General features: G+C 41.1%; 1 protein-coding gene across 1 annotated transcript in view; it reads left to right on the top strand.

Annotated features, from left to right (window-relative positions):
* Positions 1-20,000, top strand: part of stk32c (serine/threonine kinase 32C) — a 100,806-nt gene that overhangs the window by 46,237 nt on the left and 34,569 nt on the right. The window contains exons 2-3 of the mRNA XM_079635777.1: positions 902-957; positions 17,358-17,509. Coding sequence (XP_079491903.1) covers positions 902-957; positions 17,358-17,509 — 208 coding nt within the window. The remainder of the gene's footprint in view (positions 1-901; positions 958-17,357; positions 17,510-20,000) is intronic.

Here is a 20,000-nt window from a genome sequence, read left to right as displayed (position 1 = left end):
CATGCTTTGGAAAATCATAATTATGACATAAAAGTGATAATTTTACATCATTTTTACTGAAGTCAATATCGTCTTAGTATGTCATAATTTTAACTTTTCAAAGTCAAAATTGTGTAAAATTATTTTGTCATAAATTTGACGTCAATTTAAACTTTTATCTCAGTTTTTGTCATCATTTTTTTGACTTGTCAATTTCAATTTGTGATAATTTCAACGTAGTATGTAATAATTTTGACTTTTTATTTTCATAATTTCAACATGTCATAATTTTGTCATAATTTCAGTTGCCATAAATTTCAACATTTTATGTCATCATTTTGGCTGTCATAAAATGTTTAAATTATATATAAATTTTTTTAAATTGACCAAATTCTAAATTATGATAAGTCAAAATTAACACTTGTGAAAATGTTCATAATTTCAACTTTGTCATAATTTTTACATTTCATGTCATAATTTAGTCAATTTGAAATGTCATAATTTTAATTTTAAAATTTAGAAATGTTTTGTCATAATTTCAACTGTTATACAATGTCAGAATTATATATACATTGTTGAAATTGACCAAATGTCTAAATTATGAAGTCAAACTTAATATAAAATGTATAAAAGATTGAAATGATTAGTCAAAATTGTCATAATTTTGATTTAATATATCATTTAGATATCAATATTGAAATTGACAGTCAGAATAATGACATAAAATGTTGAAATTATGACAATCATATAATTTTGACTGTCATAATGTTGTCATTATTTCGAGTTTGTCATAATTTTGATATTTTCTGTCATGATTTCGAGTGTTGTAATTGAGCCGTTATCAGCATGACGGAGGATAAACGACAGAATTGATGTTGTAACGTAATAAACTTTATGAATCTTCTTCTTCTTTCCTCTGCAGTGAGCTTCGACCACTTCCAGATCCTGCGAGCCATTGGGAAAGGGAGTTTTGGGAAGGTAAGATTACAAACGAGCTAATGAGCAGATGATGAGACGAGCCGACGGGTGTCACGTGACCTACAGTAAGTACAGTAAGAACGCCACAGTCGCTCGGCCCCCTGGGTAATTCTGCTTCTGTAATTACCCAGCGCTCTTCTTATCTGAAACCCGGCCGCGCCGAGATTTACCGCTTAAGAAGGCCTTAAGTAATTACAAATTAATTTTTCCATTAATCTGGACCGTTGTGGTTAATTAATTTGCGGCGCGTGTGTCGTGTGAGATTTATCCTCTGAACGACCCGAGAACGACACGATCCGTCAGAATCTCGGAGTAAATCCAGTCATCCATCTTTACTTTACAGTGTCTATGTTTTTTATGACATAAAGTCACATTTTTATGTCACATGATACCAAAGTAATTTTAAGTAAATGTGATTTATTCCTGTGATCACGTGAGTTCCTCATCTGTGGCCCGACTGTGGGATCAGACTCAGATCTTCCTCTTTCTGAAGTCCATCATAAATCATCATCTGCATGAGTTATGATCTCCTCCAGACCCTTTTCAGCCTCTCTTCATGAGAGCAATAACCAGAGAAATATGAGTGACGGCTTCAGTTCTGCTGATCGATGTGTTTACAGTAATCTGCTCTCTCTCTTCACTTTCTGCCGCATCTACTCTATACGCTTCATATTTTCATACAAGTAAAATGATATAATGTATATTCATTTTTACATCAATTTAAACTTTTATCTCAGTTTTTGTCAAAAAAAATAGTTTGACGTCATCATTTTTACTTAATTTCCTCATAATTTCAACATTTTATCTCATAATTAAAAAAATGTATTCTCATAATTTTTACTTTTTGTCATAATTTCGACAATTTCTTAATATTTAACTGCCATAATTTCAACATCATATGTCATAATTTTGACTGTCATAATTTTAACTTTGTCGTAGTTTTGACATTGTCTATTTTGACTTTCACAATTTCAACTTTGTTATAATTTAATTTTTTTTTATAATTTAAATTTTTTTTGTCATAATTTCGAGAATTTGTCAATTTCGACTGCCATAATTTCAAAAGTCATAATTTCAAATTTGTCATTATTTCGAAAAATCTTATGTCATAATTTCAACATTTTATGTCAGAAATTCGACTGTCATAATTTGTCTAAATTATATATACAGTACATTGTTGAAATTGACCAGTGTCAAAATGATGACATGTTCAAAATTAACATAAAATGTTAGATGATGTCAGTTAAAATGATTAATCAAAATTGTCATAATTTCAGCTTTACACAGAATAAAAAACGTTCTTTAATCTTCTCTCGAGGAAGAGCAGCTTTAATATGCAGCGGTGTTGCTGTCAGTACAGTGTGTGTGTGCGTGTGCGTGTGCGACTGAATATGATACATGTGTCTCATCACACACACAGCCACTAATAACTGGAGAAAACATCATTTATGCTCGCGCTCGTTCTGAGAATGTGACGAGGAACACGTCGTGCGTTTAATTGGAGAGTGTTTTTATCCCATTAACTTGCCATTGCTTCTGTCATTATTAATGCCTGTTTGAACGGCTATAACTTCATATTCCCATGCTGAACACTCACCACATTGTGCATGCATGACGGGTATGTGGCTAATTGCATTTTATGTAATTTGGAGATTAATGGGATGTATGGTTGCCTAGTAACTAGAAGTAAAATTTGCTGATTTGAAAGTGTCAGCCGCGTTAGACTCCAGACTCGAGTGTTAGACGCGGACTGATGCTGATTTGAGAGCGTTAGACTCCAGACTCGAGTGTTAGACGCGGACTGATGCTGATTTGAGAGCGTTAGACTCCAGACTCGAGTGTTAGACGCGGACTGATGCTGATCTGAGAGCGTTAGACTCCAGACTCGAGTGTTAGACGCGGACTGATGCTGATTTGAGAGCGTTAGACTCCAGACTCGCGTGTTAGACGCGGACTAATGCTGATTTGAGAGCGTTAGACTCCAGACTCGCGTGTTAGAGGCGGACTGATGGTGATTTGAGAGCGTTAGACTCCAGACTCGCGTGTTAGAGGCGGACTGATGGTGATTTGAGAGCGTTAGACTCCAGATTCGCGTGTTAGAGGCGGACTGATGGTGATTTGAGAGCGTTAGACTCCAGACTCGCGTGTTAGACGCGGACTAATGCTGATTTGAGAGCGTTAGACTCCAGACTCGAGTGTTAGACGCGGACTGATGCTGATTTGAGAGCGTTAGACTCCAGACTCGAGTGTTAGACACGGACTGATGCTGATTTGAGAGCGTTTGACTCCAGACTCGCGTGTTAGACGCGGACTGATGCTGATTTGAGAGCGCTAGACTCCAGACTCGCGTGTTAGACGTTGACTGATGGTGATTTGAGAGCATTAGACTCCAGACTCGAGTGTTAGACACAGACTGATGCTGATTTGAGAGCGTTAGACTCCAGACTCGAGTGTTAGACGCGGACTAATGCTGATTTGAGAGCGTTAGACTCCAGACTCGCGTGTTAGACGCGGACTGATGCTGATTTGAGAGCGTTAGACTCCAGACTCGCGTGTTAGACGCGGACTGATGCTGATTTGAGAGCGTTAGACTCCAGACTCGAGGTGTTAGACGCGGACTGATGCTGATTTGAGAGCGTTTGACTCCAGACTCGAGTGTTAGACGCGGACTGATGCTGATTTGAGAGCGCTAGACTCCAGACTCGCGTGTTAGACGTGGACTGATGCTGATTTGAGAGCGTTAGACTCCAGACTCGCGTGTTAGACGTTGACTGATGGTGATTTGAGAGCGTTAGACTCCAGACTCGCGTGTTAGACACAGACTGATGCTGATTTGAGAGCGTTAGACTCCAGACTCGCGTGTTAGACGCAGACTGATGCTGATTTGAGAGCGTTAGACTCCAGACTCCAGTGTTAGACGCGGACTGATGCTGATTTGAGAGCGTTAGACTCCAGACTCGAGTGTTAGATGCGGACTGATGCTGATTTGAGAGCGTTAGACTCCAGACTCGAGTGTTAGACGTGGACTGATGCTGATTTGAGAGCGTTAGACTCCAGACTCGAGTGTTAGACGCGGACTGATGCTGATTTGAGAGCGTTAGACTCCAGACTTGAGTGTTAGATTCGGACTGATGCTGATTTGAGAGCGTTAGACTCCAGACTCGCGTGTTAGACGTGGACTGATGCTGATTTGAGAGCGTTAGACTCCAGACTCGCGTGTTAGACGTGGACTGATGCTGATTTGAGAGCGTTAGACTCCAGACTCGCGTATTAGACGCGGACTGATGCTGATTTGAGAGCGTTAGACTCCAGATTCGCGTGTTAGAGGCGGACTGATGCTGATTTGAGAGCGTTAGACTCCAGACTCGCGTGTTAGATGCGGACTGATGCTGATTTGAGAGCGTTAGACTCCAGACTCGAGTGTTAGATGCGGACTGATGCTGATTTGAGAGCGTTAGACTCCAGGACGTGGACTGATGCTGATTTGAGAGCGTTAGACTCCGGACTCATGTGTTAGACGCGGACTGATGCTGATTTGAGAGCGTTAGACTCCAGACTCAAGTGTTAGATGCGGACTGATGCTGATTTGAGAGCGTTAGACTCCAGACTCGCATGTTAGACGTGGACTGATGCTGATTTGAGAGCGTTAGACTCCAGACTCAAGTGTTAGATGCGGACTGATGCTGATTTGAGAGCGTTAGACTCCAGACTCGCGTGTTAGACGTGGACTGATGCTGATTTGAGAGCGTTAGACTCCAGACTCACGTGTTAGACGCGGACTGATGCTGATTTGAGAGCGTTAGACTCCAGATTCGCATGTTAGACGTTGACTGATGGTGATTTGAGAGCGTTAGACTCCAGACTCGCGTGTTAGACACAGACTGATGCTGATTTGAGAGCGTTAGACTCCAGACTCGCGTGTTAGACGCAGACTGATGCTGATTTGAGAGCGTTAGACTCCAGACTCCAGTGTTAGACGCGGACTGATGCTGATTTGAGAGCGTTAGACTCCAGACTCGAGTGTTAGATGCGGACTGATGCTGATTTGAGAGCGTTAGACTCCAGACTCGAGTGTTAGACGTGGACTGATGCTGATTTGAGAGCGTTAGACTCCAGACTCGAGTGTTAGACGCGGACTGATGCTGATTTGAGAGCGTTAGACTCCAGACTCGAGTGTTAGATTCGGACTGATGCTGATTTGAGAGCGTTAGACTCCAGACTCGCGTGTTAGACGTGGACTGATGCTGATTTGAGAGCGTTAGACTCCAGACTCGCGTGTTAGACGTGGACTGATGCTGATTTGAGAGCGTTAGACTCCAGACTCGCGTATTAGACGCGGACTGATGCTGATTTGAGAGCGTTAGACTCCAGATTCGCGTGTTAGAGGCGGACTGATGCTGATTTGAGAGCGTTAGACTCCAGACTCGCGTGTTAGATGCGGACTGATGCTGATTTGAGAGCGTTAGACTCCAGACTCGAGTGTTAGATGCGGACTGATGCTGATTTGAGAGCGTTAGACTCCAGGACGTGGACTGATGCTGATTTGAGAGCGTTAGACTCCAGACTCAAGTGTTAGATGCGGACTGATGCTGATTTGAGAGCGTTAGACTCCAGACTCGCATGTTAGACGTGGACTGATGCTGATTTGAGAGCGTTAGACTCCAGACTCAAGTGTTAGATGCGGACTGATGCTGATTTGAGAGCGTTAGACTCCAGACTCGCGTGTTAGACGTGGACTGATGCTGATTTGAGAGCGTTAGACTCCAGACTCACGTGTTAGACGCGGACTGATGCTGATTTGAGAGCGTTAGACTCCAGATTCGCATGTTAGACGCGGACTGATGCTGATTTGAGAGCGTTAGACTCCAGATTCGCGTGTTAGACGTGGACTGATGCTGATTTGAGAGCGTAGACTCCAGACTCGGGTGTTAAACGCGGACTGATGCTGATTTGAGAGCGTTAGACTCCAGACTCGAGTGTTAGACGCGGACTGATGCTGATTTGAGAGCGTTAGACTCCAGACTCGCGTATTAGACGCGGACTGATGCTGATTTGAGAGCGTTAGACTCCAGATTCGCGTGTTAGAGGCGGACTGATGCTGATTTGAGAGCGTTAGACTCCAGACTCGCGTGTTAGATGCGGACTGATGCTGATTTGAGAGCGTTAGACTCCAGACTCGAGTGTTAGATGCGGACTGATGCTGATTTGAGAGCGTTAGACTCCAGGACGTGGACTGATGCTGATTTGAGAGCGTTAGACTCCAGACTCAAGTGTTAGATGCGGACTGATGCTGATTTGAGAGCGTTAGACTCCAGACTCGCATGTTAGACGTGGACTGATGCTGATTTGAGAGCGTTAGACTCCAGACTCAAGTGTTAGATGCGGACTGATGCTGATTTGAGAGCGTTAGACTCCAGACTCGCGTGTTAGACGTGGACTGATGCTGATTTGAGAGCGTTAGACTCCAGACTCACGTGTTAGACGCGGACTGATGCTGATTTGAGAGCGTTAGACTCCAGATTCGCATGTTAGACGCGGACTGATGCTGATTTGAGAGCGTTAGACTCCAGATTCGCGTGTTAGACGTGGACTGATGCTGATTTGAGAGCGTAGACTCCAGACTCGGGTGTTAAACGCGGACTGATGCTGATTTGAGAGCGTTAGACTCCAGACTCGAGTGTTAGACGCGGACTGATGCTGATTTGAGAGCGTTAGACTCCAGACTCGAGTGTTAGACGCGGACTGATGCTGATTTGAGAGCGTTAGACTCCAGACTCGAGTGTTAGACGCGGACTGATGCTGATTTGAGAGCGTTAGACTCCAGACTCGAGTGTTAGACGCAGACTGATGCTGATTTGAGAGCGTTAGACTCCAGACTCGCGTGTTAGACGTGGACTGATGCTGATTTGAGAGCGTAGACTCCAGACTCGGGTTTTAAACGCGGACTGATGCTGATTTGAGAGCGTTAGACTCCAGACTCGAGTGTTAGACGCGGACTGATGCTGATTTGAGAGCGGTAGACTCCAGACTCGAGTGTTAGACGTGGACTGATGCTGATTTGAGAGCGTTAGACTCCAGACTCGAGTGTTAGACGCGGACTGATGCTGATTTGAGAGCGTTAGACTCCAGACTCGCGTGTTAGATGCAGACTGATGCTGATTTGAGAGCGTTGGACTCCAGACTCGAGTGTTAGACGCGGACTGATGCTGATTTGAGAGCGTTAGACTCCAGACTCGAGTGTTAGACGAGGACTGATGCTGATTTGAGAGCGTTAGACTCCAGACTCGAGTGTTAGACGCGGACTGATGCTGATTTGAGAGCGCTAGACTCCAGACTCGAGTGTTAGATGCGGACTGATGCTGATTTGAGAGCGTTAGACTCCAGACTTGAGTGTTAGACGAGGACTGATGCTGATTTGAGAGCGTTAGACTCCAGATTCGCGTGTTAGACGCGGACTGATGCTGATTTAAGAGCGTTAGACTCCAGACTCGAGTGTTAGACGAGGACTGATGCTGATTTGAGAGCGTTAGACTCCAGATTCGTGTGTTAGACGCGTACTGATGCTGATTTGAGAGCGTTAGATTCCAGACTCGCGTGTTAGATGCAGACTGATGCTGATTTGAGAGCGTTAGACTCCAGACTCGAGTGTTAGACGCGGACTGATGCTGATTTGAGAGCGTTAGACTCCAGACTCGTGTGTTAGACGCGGACTGATGCTGATTTGAGAGCGTTAGACTCCAGACTCGTGTGTTAGACGCGGACTGATGCTGATTTGAGAGCGTTAGACTCCAGACTCGTGTGTTAGACGTTGACTGATGGTGATTTGAGACCGCTAGACTCCAGACTCGTGTGTTAGACGCGGACTGATGCTGATTTGAGAGCGTTAGACTCCAGACTCGAGTGTTAGACGCGGACTGATGCTGATTTGAGAGCGTTAGACTCCAGACTCGAGTGTTAGATGCGGACTGATGCTGATTTGAGAGCGTTAGACTCCAGACTCGAGTGTTAGGCGTGGACTGATGCTGATTTGAGAGCGTTAGACTCCAGACTCGTGTGTTAGACGCGGACTGATGCTAATTTGAGAGCGTTAGACTCCAGACTCGAGTGTTAGACGCGGACTGATGCTGATTTGAGAGCGTTAGACTCCAGACTCGTGTGTTAGACGCGGACTGATGCTGATTTGAGAGCGTTAGACTCCAGACTCACGTTTTAGTGTTTTTAGGTCATTGTTTTGTGGGTGATAAAGTGTGTGTGTTGGCTGAGTGTTGAAGAGTTTTGAAAAAGTGACCTAAGTATTGAGAAATGTGTCCTAGCGACTGTAAAAAAACTGTAAGAATGTTTGGATATTTGTGCTGTATAACAAGACAGAAACACAGAAACACTGAGGAAGAAGAACATAATTTTAGCAGTTTTGACTGCAATGAACAGAATTGATCTGTATTGCGAAATGCAAAGCAGAATGTGATTTTAATAACAAACACTTGTGATAATGAGGTTTATAACGTTCGACTGTGTGTGTGTGTGTGTGTGTGTGTGTGTGTGTGTGTGTGTGTGTGGGTGTGTGTGTGTGTGTGTGTGTGTGTGTGTGTGTGTGTGTGTGTGTGTGTGTGTGTGTGTGTGTGTGTGTGTGTGTGTGTGTGTGTGTGTGTGTGTGTGTGTGTGTGTGTGTGTGTGTGTGTGAGATTGAGCCGGTCTGAGGGCGTTTGTTTCCCGGCTGGCATCTGAGTGCTGTCGTGAGGTGTGTGTGTGTGTGTGTGTGTGACGGGACACACTCCTGTGGAGACGCTCAGCCGGAGGCCGTCAGGATTATATTTCCCAGTCGCGGTGAGATTGTAATGACACGAGCCGTTCCAGAGCAACGGGACAATCGCTTTCCTTTCTGTGTGACCCGCACCGGCTCAAAGCCTTTCATACGGGACTTTATAAGATCTTCAAGGAGCAGCTTGATTTCAAGTGCAATCTTAGATTCTTTTTTTCAATGGCATCTAGAACACAACAAATCAGAACTCATTAGAAGAGGAGCTGATTAGTCTGAGGACTGAATTCATCCTAAATTGTGAATGTTGAACTGGGAGGAGCTGTACTCTGGAAACACTGGGTTATAAACAACCCAATGTGGGATGCTTTCAACCCAAGGGCTGGGTAAATATAGAACAGAACACATGTTGGGTTCATTTTAACCAGCATAGTTGATTCATTTTTACTATTAATCCATAAATTAGTGTTTCAACCGTCAGTTAAACAGCTGGAGAATAATAATGTCACATTTACCTCAGAAAAGCCTTTCAGTGTCTATACACTCGATAGTCGATGTATCTGATACATCCAAATGAATCAATACTGAATCGAAATTGAAGTCTGAATTGAATCGCAAGCCTGTGAATTAAAATTGAATTGAATGGTGAAATTTTGAAATGGAAAAAAACGTTTTCATCTATGATGATGATGATGAAGATGATGATGATGATGATGATGAGGATGAGGATGAGGATGATGATGTCATATAACTATAACTAGATCAGCCCTAGTTTTGTGTCGCTCATTCACATGTCATCAGTCACGCTGCTGTGGTCATGAATGAAGCTCTTCTGCATCAGTGATGTTCAGTGCTGAGAAACATCAGCTTGTGTTTATGAAACCAGAGATTAATTCATCTCTTCCGTCTCCTGTCCTCACACGAGCTCGTCTGAATCAATCCCTCAGCCCACAATCATTCTTCTCTTTAATTGTTCGGTTTCTCAGTTTGTGTGTGTGGGTTGATAGCTATTCTCTCTCTCTCTCTCTCTCTCTCTCTCTCTCTCTCTCTCTCTCTCTCTCTCTCTCTCTCTCTCTCTCTCTCTCTCTAAGCTTTTATTGGGATGACTGTGTAAAATAGCACAATATTGCCAAAGCAATATACATATACAAACATATAGATAAATAAAAGGGAGGGAAAAAATATTTCCATATAGGACCCTGGACAACAAAACCAGTCACATGGGTCAATTTGAGATTTATACATCATCTGAAAGCTGAATAAATAATATTTTCATTGATAGATACAACTATTGAAAATCTGGAATCTGAGGAGCAAAAAAATGTAAACATTGAGAAAATCTCCTTTAAAGTTGTGCATTTATGTTCACGATTGTGCTGCATTCACTCACAAAAATACATGTTTTATATATTTACGGTAGGACATTTACTAAATATCTTCATGGAACATGATCTTAATATCCTCATGATTTTTGGCATAAAAGAAAAATATATAATTTTGACCCATACAATGTATATTTGCTATTGCCAGATATACCCGTGCGGCTCCAGACTGGGTTTGTGGTCCAGGGTCACACATATATATATATATATATATATACATAAATATATCACAATAAAAAAAATAAGAGATCAGTTAAAGGGAAAAAGGGTTCTCATTCTCTCTCTCTCTCTCTCTCTCTCTCTCTCTCTCTCTCTCTCTCTCTCTCTGTCTCTGTCTCTGTCTCTCTCTCTCTCTCTCTCTCTCTCTCTCTCTCTCTCTCTCTCTCTCTCTCTCTCTGTATTTTGAAGGCTGTTGCTTTTTGCAAATAAAGCCTTCAACATGTTCTTCTCTCCGTCTTTGTCTCCATCTTTTTTTCATCTGCACTTCTGCCCTTTTAATTTTTAATTTCCAGCCAGTTGCAGGCCTCTCTGCGAGCGCAGATGCGATGTTCAGATGCCGGATGAATGATGCGTTCTGCTATTTGTGTTGTAAGTGCTGGCCGTGTGCTTTCATTTCCCGCCCCGCGTCACTAAAGATGGAGAGAAAACAAATTTACATAAGAGGAAATTATTTCTCTGTGTCACTCCCAGACTCCTCAGTGTTTGGAAACATCAGCGCTCAGTGTCGTAATTCAGAGAAAAAACACGGTGCTTGTTCCAAGTCAGATGTTTCAATCCAATCCAATTCCCTAAATCTCACTGGCAATTTTCGAAATTCATGAGGAAATATTATTCTGGTATAAAGAGTCTGTTTGGAGACTAGAGGCTTTGTTAGGATTGAAATACATTCTTACAGGCCTCGATAGTCTAAGAGCCTTTTAACATCCATCCAATCCTCCCATTCACATCACACAAAAAATGATGTTCTACCTCAGTATTTCTGTCTTGTTTTCCAGTACAAATATATAAATACATTTACTGGAGATGCAAATAATTACAAGTGTTGTCGGAAAAATGTCAACATTAAGCGACTTTAAACCCAAAACAAGAACAAATATCTGCCAAGGGAGTCAGAGAAAGTCTTGCTTTCCCTTTTATTTTCCACTGGCAGATATTTGTTCTTGTTTTAAGAATGAAGTCACTTAATTTTGATACATTTTTCAGAAAACAAGACTTAATATCTTCAGTCATTCTGCTTCTTCTCCAGTAAATGTATCTTGAATTAAGAATGTTTAGATATTTGTGCTGGAAAACGAGAAGGAAAACACTGAGGAAGATTCTTACATAAAGTCTCTACATATGATTAAAATGGTTAATTTAACATCAAAACCTTTATTTTTCAGAGTGTAAGACTGCAATAGTGGGCCGACGGATGTTTTTCTCCAGGTTTTATATCCGTGAGCCGTCTTGTCGTCTCAGCAGTTGTGTGACCCAGAAACCCAACACTTTTGATTCGAGTCTCCTGTAGATTGAACAGAACACTCTTGTTTCTCTCGGCTGGGTCGGGCCTACCAGAAGCGTTGTGACAACAATGGATAGAGCAGCTAAATATATCAGAGTCATGGGAATAGAAAAAGCTTAAAAAGTAAAGACACTCTGCAAACCCCAGCGGCTCCGCATTGATAACGCGACCGACACATTATGCAGTGTTACATAAAACACTGCATCTTATACCCGACACGCTTTATGAGTAGAGAAAGCTGTGTGTTCTCACGAGAAAGTGACACGGATCATTCATCTACACTGTAAAAACAACGAGTTTTCAAAGTTATAAAGGGTACATAACACACAGTTTCTGCCAATCTCATGTTAATCTTAAGTACCTATAGAGTAGTATTGCATCCTTCATATTTTCTTTAGTTTTAACAGTGGTTTTAGGGTTACGGTGACGGTCCTAGTACTGAGCCTTGTGGTATGCCATACTAAACTATGATAAGACATCTCTTCATTTACTGCTACAAACTGATAACGGTCAGATAAGTATGATTTAAACCATGCTAGTGCAATTCCACTAATGCCAACATAATGTTCGAGTCTATTTAAAAGGATGTTGTGGTCAATGGTGTCAAATGCAGCACTAAGATCCAGTAATACTAATAGAGAGACACAACCACGATCGGATGATAAGAGCAAATCATGTGTGACTCTAACGAGAGCTGTCTCGGTACTATGGTACGGTCTAAATCCGGACTGGAAATTCTCACAGATATCATTTCTTTCTAGAAAGGAACACAGTTGTGAGGATACTGCTTTTTCTAATATCTTTGACAGAAAAGGCAGATTAGAGATCGGCCTGTAATTGACTAGTTTTGTAGGATCAAGTTGCGTTTTTTTAACAAGTGGTTTAATCATAGCTAGCTTAAAGGTTTTTGGTACGTATCCTAGAGACAAAAGATGAATGAATGATATTAAGAAGAGGATCTATGACATCTGGAAGCATCTCTTTCAGCAGCTTAGTCGGTATAGGGTCTAACATGCACGTTGTCGATTTAGATGATTTGACGAGTTTAGACAATTCTTCCTCTCCTATAGTAATGAATGAATTAAATTCTTTCCTCAGGGAGACTACAATGATGCAATACTGTAGTAGATGGTTATAATTATTTATAATTCAATTTATATAAATCAATCTAGCAAGCAAAGTAGTTCACAAAGTGCTGTGCTGTTTGGAAACAGCTTTATTTCTCAATAATTTAGTCACTGTCAAATAAATACCTAGGGCTGTGTTTGTTTTCTTCCAAGAGGGTCGAAAAATAAGCAGATTTCTGGCCTTCAGGCTTTTCTGTATGCAATAGTGCTGTCTTTCCACGAAATGCGACAAACCTGGTTTTAGTTTTCTTCCTGCTGTGCTCTAAAATCTCAAATCACAGCCAATCACCATTTTATCATTATTAAAAATACATACTGAGTGCCATGAAATAAGCTTGTCATAGAATACACTTGTTTGTTCACAATTTATTTTCAAGGTCTGAGATGAATTATCCATCGTCTCTCAGAAAGGCTACAGCCATGATCCTCGTCGTGTGTCATCATAGTAGTCATGTGCTGAGATATTCTGTTGATAATGAAATGTTGCTTTATAAAGATTGACATCGCTGTCTAGGAGAGGGAAGTCATTTTTCCTCATTAGGATTCTTACCAAAAATGGTAACCATGGTTCCCATAGTCTCCACCAAAATAAGATAATTACAGAACGGCCGAGCAAAAAGAAAGGAAGCATATCACATTTAATTTGATGGTTTTGGCAGAGGCTGCGGTGATTCGTTAATAAGGTGTCATTCCAGCAGCAGTGTGGACAATGTGAGGTGTAGCGTTCATCAGAGTTCAGTCCAGAAACGCCGGGGTTTGAAGTGTCTTTACATCCGTCACTGTGAGAGAAAAGACTCTTTGTGCTTCTGTCCTCGTCTCTCCTCCCCTCTCTCTCTCGGTGTCTGTCTGCTTCTCACTGCAAGAAGCTGCAGGGATGAGGATGAAGCAGCTGACGGAGGTTCTGGTCCCTATAAACGCTCATCAAAACTCTTCAGTGGAGACGTAGCTGACAGAAACTCTGGAGTTTATCATATGTGCTTCATGAGTTTGTAACGAAGCGTCACTGAACTGAAGTGATGGCTGCTGAAAATGCAGAAATAAATGACATTTTACAATATATTCACACAGAAAACAGCTGTTGTGAAGTGGAATAATATTTCACATTTGAAATGCTTGGTGAGCAGAAAAGACTTTATGATATAACATTATGATATCTTAATTATTCCAAACGTTTAGTGTACAGGAGTGTCTGGAGGAGAAGCAAGTTTGACTAAGCCATCATAATTTAATATATTATATAATATTTTAAATATGAGAGAAGCACTAAACTTGATTAAGGTATTTACTATATGACAAGCTACAGGTTTTATTTTATATGCACAAACAATGCATTAAAAAAATAAAAATATGCATTGACTACAACATAATCAGTTATTAATGTTTGTTTGGTTCTCTCTTGTTTTTGCATGTTCATCATTTTCACAAATAAAACAATCGACTCGCAACTACTAAATCTTAATTATTCCAAACTTAGTGTACAGTAGTGTCTGGAGGGTGATACACGTGTGATTAAACCATCAAAACATGAGGAAAATATTTTATAATTTTAAATATGAGAGAAGCGTTAAACTTGGTTTAGGTATTTGCTATATATTATTTGTCAAAAACTACAGCTACAGGTTTTATTTGACTACGGTATATGCACAAAAAATGCATAAAAAAACAAAGAATATGCATTGACTACAACATAATCAGTTATTAATGTTTGGTTGGTTCTCTCTTGTTTTTGCATGTAATCATAATTTATTTTTACGGCCAAAATTTGGCATGTTTCCATTGTGTTATTATCACAATAAAAGAGAGAGAGAGAACTCCAAGCAGAACTACGCAATATGAATATAAAATATGTGACGCATTCAAAGGGTGAAGATGTCAATTCTCATCACTTTTGGCCTCTACTGTACACGTTACACATTACACACGTACAGGAGACACTAATATATTATATAGACTCATTACATGCAAAGTGAGATATTTCAAGCCTTTATTTATTATAATTTTGATGATTATGGCTTACAGCTTATGAAAACCCCAAACTCAAAATTAGAATATTGTGAAAAGGTTTTCATAAGCTGTAAGCCATAATCATCAAAATTATAACAAAGAAAGGCTTGAAATATCTCACTTTGCATGTAATGAGTCTATATAATATATTAGTTACAAATAAATGAACTTTTGCACGATGCTCTAGTTTTTCGGGTGTCTCCTGTCGTGTTATAGTTGATGTGCAGGATTTCTCATCTGGACGCTCAACACTGATTCCACAGTGTCTGTAAACATGCACACAGAACGTGATGTGCTGAGATGTGTGTGTGTGTGTGTGTGTGTGTGTGCGGCTCTCGATCCGCTCGGATGACGACAGCCGACATTATGATGTTTCCCAGAGCCAGATTCTGCTCTGAAAGACCAGCGTGAGCCGGCTGACCTTTCACAGCCGGTGTAATGTGTGTTCAAGCACAATCACAGGTGTTCGTTATGAATATTGAACTGTGAAAAGCAGCCAGCGGGAGTTTAATGCGGTGTATTCATGTTTGGAATAAGAGATAAATGTGAACTTTATTAGATTGTTGAAGAACAGCTCTGTGATGAAGCGATGTTTCCAGTGAGAGTTTCTGATGTCAAGCGTTACACGGCTCATTTTGCCTCATTTTTCCCAGTATGAATATCTAGACATTCTTAAATCAAAATACATTTACTGGAGTAATAATAATGTGTCAAAATTGAGTGAGTTTAGTCTTAAAACAAGAACAAATATCTCCCAATGGAGTCAGAAAAATACTCTCGTTTTCCATTTGACTCCATTGGCAGATATTTGTTCTTGTTTTAAACTTAAAATCACATTTTTCTTTAAACAAGAGCTTCTCCATAAATGTATCTTGGTTTAAGAATGTTTAGATATTCGTGCTGGAAAACGAGACTGAGGGAAATATGATTTTGTGCACTTTAAACTGTATAATGTTTCAGAAGAATCTTATTTCCGCGGGTTTCTGCTGGTTGTGTGTGTGTTGTTTGAGCGGATGATTAGATCTGAGTTCGGGACGCTGTCCTCGCTGATATTTGCTCTGTTTATCTGTGTTATCGGAGCCTGCGGACAGGCTTGTATTGGAGGTTTCAGTCTTCTGCGAGCGCTGGGTCAGAGTGGATGTAATGAAGGATCTGTGGGGCGAAACACTGAGAGCTCAAAGGCTCTACACTTCAGGAAAACAACATTACCACGAGACGCTCTCAGGGCCATTTCAACTGGATTATTCTGTTTGCTTGTTTCAATCGGACAGAGAAATGACTTGACCGTCGCCTCTGGACTCTCACAGGATCCGTGGCGGTTTCTAGAAGTCGCGCTGTGGCTCAGTTTACCTGAACGCCTGAATGAAGAACAGAGAGTAAACTTAGCCAAATAAAGAGTTATTCAATCAATCCAATGACTGATTATATCGAATCAATCTCTGTGATTCTATGACTCACTTGTTTTGTTAGTAAATGAATCTTTTGAACGAAACTGTTGAATGAATGATTCAATGACTCTCCTGAACGAATCGGTTGAGTGTGTGATTCTCTGGGCCGTATCGTGCCCCCAGCGCAATTGACTCTGTACACGCCGCATGTATAATTCCTATTCTGCACCCGCGCACAGCGGACTCTTCCCTCCACAGACGCACGTCGGTAAATTAGGGAATGAACTTGCGCTCGAGGGGGGGGGCGGTTCAGTGTAAAGAGGAGTGTGTTCCGGCGCAAACGTTCCCTGGTGATATTCTGCAGTTCCAGAAAACAACTCCGCCGCTGACCAGGAGAAACCCAGTCTAAAGACAGCGGCGCCGCGCGTTAGTCAGATGCTATTTGAAGGGCGCGTGCTTGGCTATTATGTAGCGTGTGAACAACATTTCACGTTACGCCCAAACCACAGCTATGAGTAATGAAGCGACTTCAGACCAACACATTTTAGATTTGCGTCGGGCGCAAGAGTCGTTTATCCGCCGGTATCATAGCAACAGCGCCGGGATCCGCCCACAGAGTTACTTGCGTTTCGCGTTTGATACTTGCGTTCCAGAGCGCTACAATAGGGCCCTTGATTCACTTGTTTTTCCCCCTGAAGGAGTCCATGTTGTTTAAAGAAATCTGTTGAATGAATGATTTATTGACGTGTGTGTTTTGTTCCCCATTGAACACAGTTCTCCTCTGACCGATCGCTGTCTTTACATGATTCAATGACAGATTCATTCATCTAGTCATATGAGCTCAGAACAAATTTTGAGACAATTAAATGTTTATTTATTACATATTATTTCATATTATATAAATATGTATTTATGTCTCAGAATTTGCAGTAAAATGAACTCTATTGTGAAATATGCAGTGATATCATATTTTCATTTGGTGCTGCTTCAGTCCATACTGTGTTTTGACCTTTATCTCTGTCTCTCACACACACACACACACTCTTGATTATCATTTAATGAGCTTGTAATGCAGATTCTGTGTTCGTGAAGGATCTCTGACCCGTGGCATTTTGTGCCGGTTGAAGCGAGCGGGTTATTAATATCAGACGCGAGTCTATAATGATGTATGTTGATGTCATTAATGCGGCCTGAGCCGTTGTGTCTCGGTAACTCTCTCATTGTGTGTGTGTGTGTGTGCAGGTGTGCATCGTGCAGAAGCGGGACACAGAGAAGATGTACGCCATGAAGTACATGAACAAGCAGCAGTGCATCGAGCGCGACGAGGTGCGCAACGTCTTCAGAGAGCTGGAGATCCTGCAGGAGATCGAACATGTGTTTCTGGTAAACCTCTGGTATGTGTTCGGCGTGTGCATGAACATAAACACACACACACACACACACACACACACACACACACACACACACACACACACACACACACACACACACACACACACACACACATGTGAATGAGGACCAGGCTGATTTCTCATGCTTTTTTAAAGGACAAGTTCGGTATTTTACACTTAAAGCCCTGTTTACAGATCGTATCTGATGAAATATAACGGTTAAGATTAAACTTTGGACAGATGCTGCTGTCGCGAGAATTTTAGGTTTATATCGCTTCCCCCCCCTCACCCCCACAATGGTTGTCTATGGCCACTGGCAGATTCCTTCCTAAAACACATTAAACTTTCGTTTACAAAGACGTGAAACTCACCGAGTGGTCAGGGGTGTTCACTGATACGGGCCCAAAAAAAATCGCTGAAAAAGATGCTTTCCAACAGGTTTTATCGTAGTGTTTGTCCAACTCCATGACTTGTATTGAATGTGCTGAGTGAGGTGCGGTATTACTCCGCCGCTTGAGTGTCTATTATTCAAGCTCTCAACGGAAGAATCACGGGTGTGACACGTTTGGCAAAATAGGTCCTAAATAAACCTAAAATTCTCGCGACAGCAGCATGTGTCCAAATTTTAATCTTAACCGTTCTATTTCATCAGATACGATCTGTAAACAGGGCTTTAAGTGTAAAATACCGAACTTGTCCTTTAAGGCAAGGTGCATTTGGTAAAAACATATTTTCTTTATTTTTTTTAAGATATATTATTTTCTATATATAAATACACACACACATGCATGTAAATATTTAAGAAAAATGTGTTTTATTTATATATAATATAAATTATGTATATATATATATATATATATACAGTATATACATGCAAATATTTCTTAAATATATAATATAAAATATATTCTTAAATGCGTGTGTATTTATATATACAAAATAATTATACACAGTACACAGACATATATTATGTCAACACAAACTTTTATTTTGGATGCTATTAATCGTTGCCCAGCACTATAATAATAAACATCACCATATTTCCCTAGTTTATTGATTACAATCAAGATATGTGCAATAAAATAAGCACTCGTGAAGCTGAATGGAGCTCATAACTGACCAGCACGTAAAGAAACAGGGTTTGTCTGCAGTGTCTGGCCTTAAATCGTAGTTTTTCTTCATATATACTGTACGTGGGATAGATGCGGTGCGTACTCCAGCAAACGGACATCTTTCCTGATTATGTTTGTGACCTCAGGGGGAAAAATGAATGAAATATGCTGCATAAAGCTCTTAATCTGTGTAATGTGGCAGCTCAACCTGAAATAAGATCATCCGCGTAATCCAACACACCTGACTGCCTGACGTCACCGGAACGGAGATCTGTGCGAGTGTGTAGTCGTGCAACTGAAGAAGAGCATCCTCACTATCGTCTTCCTCTTTATACGGTCAGGTCGTCTTTAAGGCTGTTTCCATAGAAACGCTTCATCACTTCCTGTCCTTCTGTGACTCTGTACCTAATCTAATTCAGTGTGTGTGTGTGTGTGTGTGTGTGTGTGTGTGTGTGTCATGCTTTATTTAATGATAATGTGTGTGTTAATGTGCTCTCAGTAGTACTGGCCTCATCTTTATGTATTACCGGTGAGTGTTCATGGGGAAAATATGAAGATGTGGAGTATGATCTGATTTTTATCGATTAAACTTCATCTCTCGTCTCAATCACGTCCGTTTCTGTATGTTCACGTCTCAGCGCCGTCTGACTGAGGGAAAGCACTGGTTTCGGTTGTATGTTTAGTTTAGGGGTGTTTTTATATGGCGTTTATCTGAAATAGATTATATTACAGTAAAAGAGTGGCTTGTAAAATATAAAAATTTCATGCAAATGGTTGTTATGGAAGTTTGTTTCCACCACGGAATACAAAAAAAAGACTGTTCCAGAGTTTTCCAGCAGTCGATTCTGATATTCTAGGTATTATTAACTGGCCGGAGTTGTGAGATGGCAGTAGACGTGAAGGACTATAATGGGTTAAGAGCTCGCTCAAGTACTGCGGAGATAAACCATTTAGTGCTTTGTAAGTGATCAGCAATATTTAAAAATGTATACGATGTTTAATAGGCAGCCAATGCAGTGTTGACAGAACGGGGCTAATATGGTCATACTTCCTGGTTCTGGTAAGAACTCGAGCGGCTGCGTTTTTGAACTAGCTGTAGTTTGTTTGTTAAGCGTGCAGGGCAACCACCCAGTAGAGCATTACAGTAATCTAGCCTTGAGCTCATGAAACGCATCAACTAATTGTTCTGCATTATTCATTGAAAGCATATGACGTAATTTAGATATATTTTTAAGATGGAAAAATGCGGTTTTACAGATACTAGACACGTGACTTTCAAATGAAAGATTGGTATCAAAGAGCACACACACACACACACACACACACACCCAGGTTCCTAACCGACGACGAAGACTTAACAGAGCATCATCAAGTGTTAGACA

This window comes from Phoxinus phoxinus (genome assembly GCF_949152265.1).
Source record: "Phoxinus phoxinus genome assembly, chromosome: 14".
NCBI classification, from domain to species: Eukaryota; Metazoa; Chordata; class Actinopteri; order Cypriniformes; family Leuciscidae; genus Phoxinus; species Phoxinus phoxinus.
This window is presented reverse-complemented; position numbering and strand designations above follow the sequence as displayed.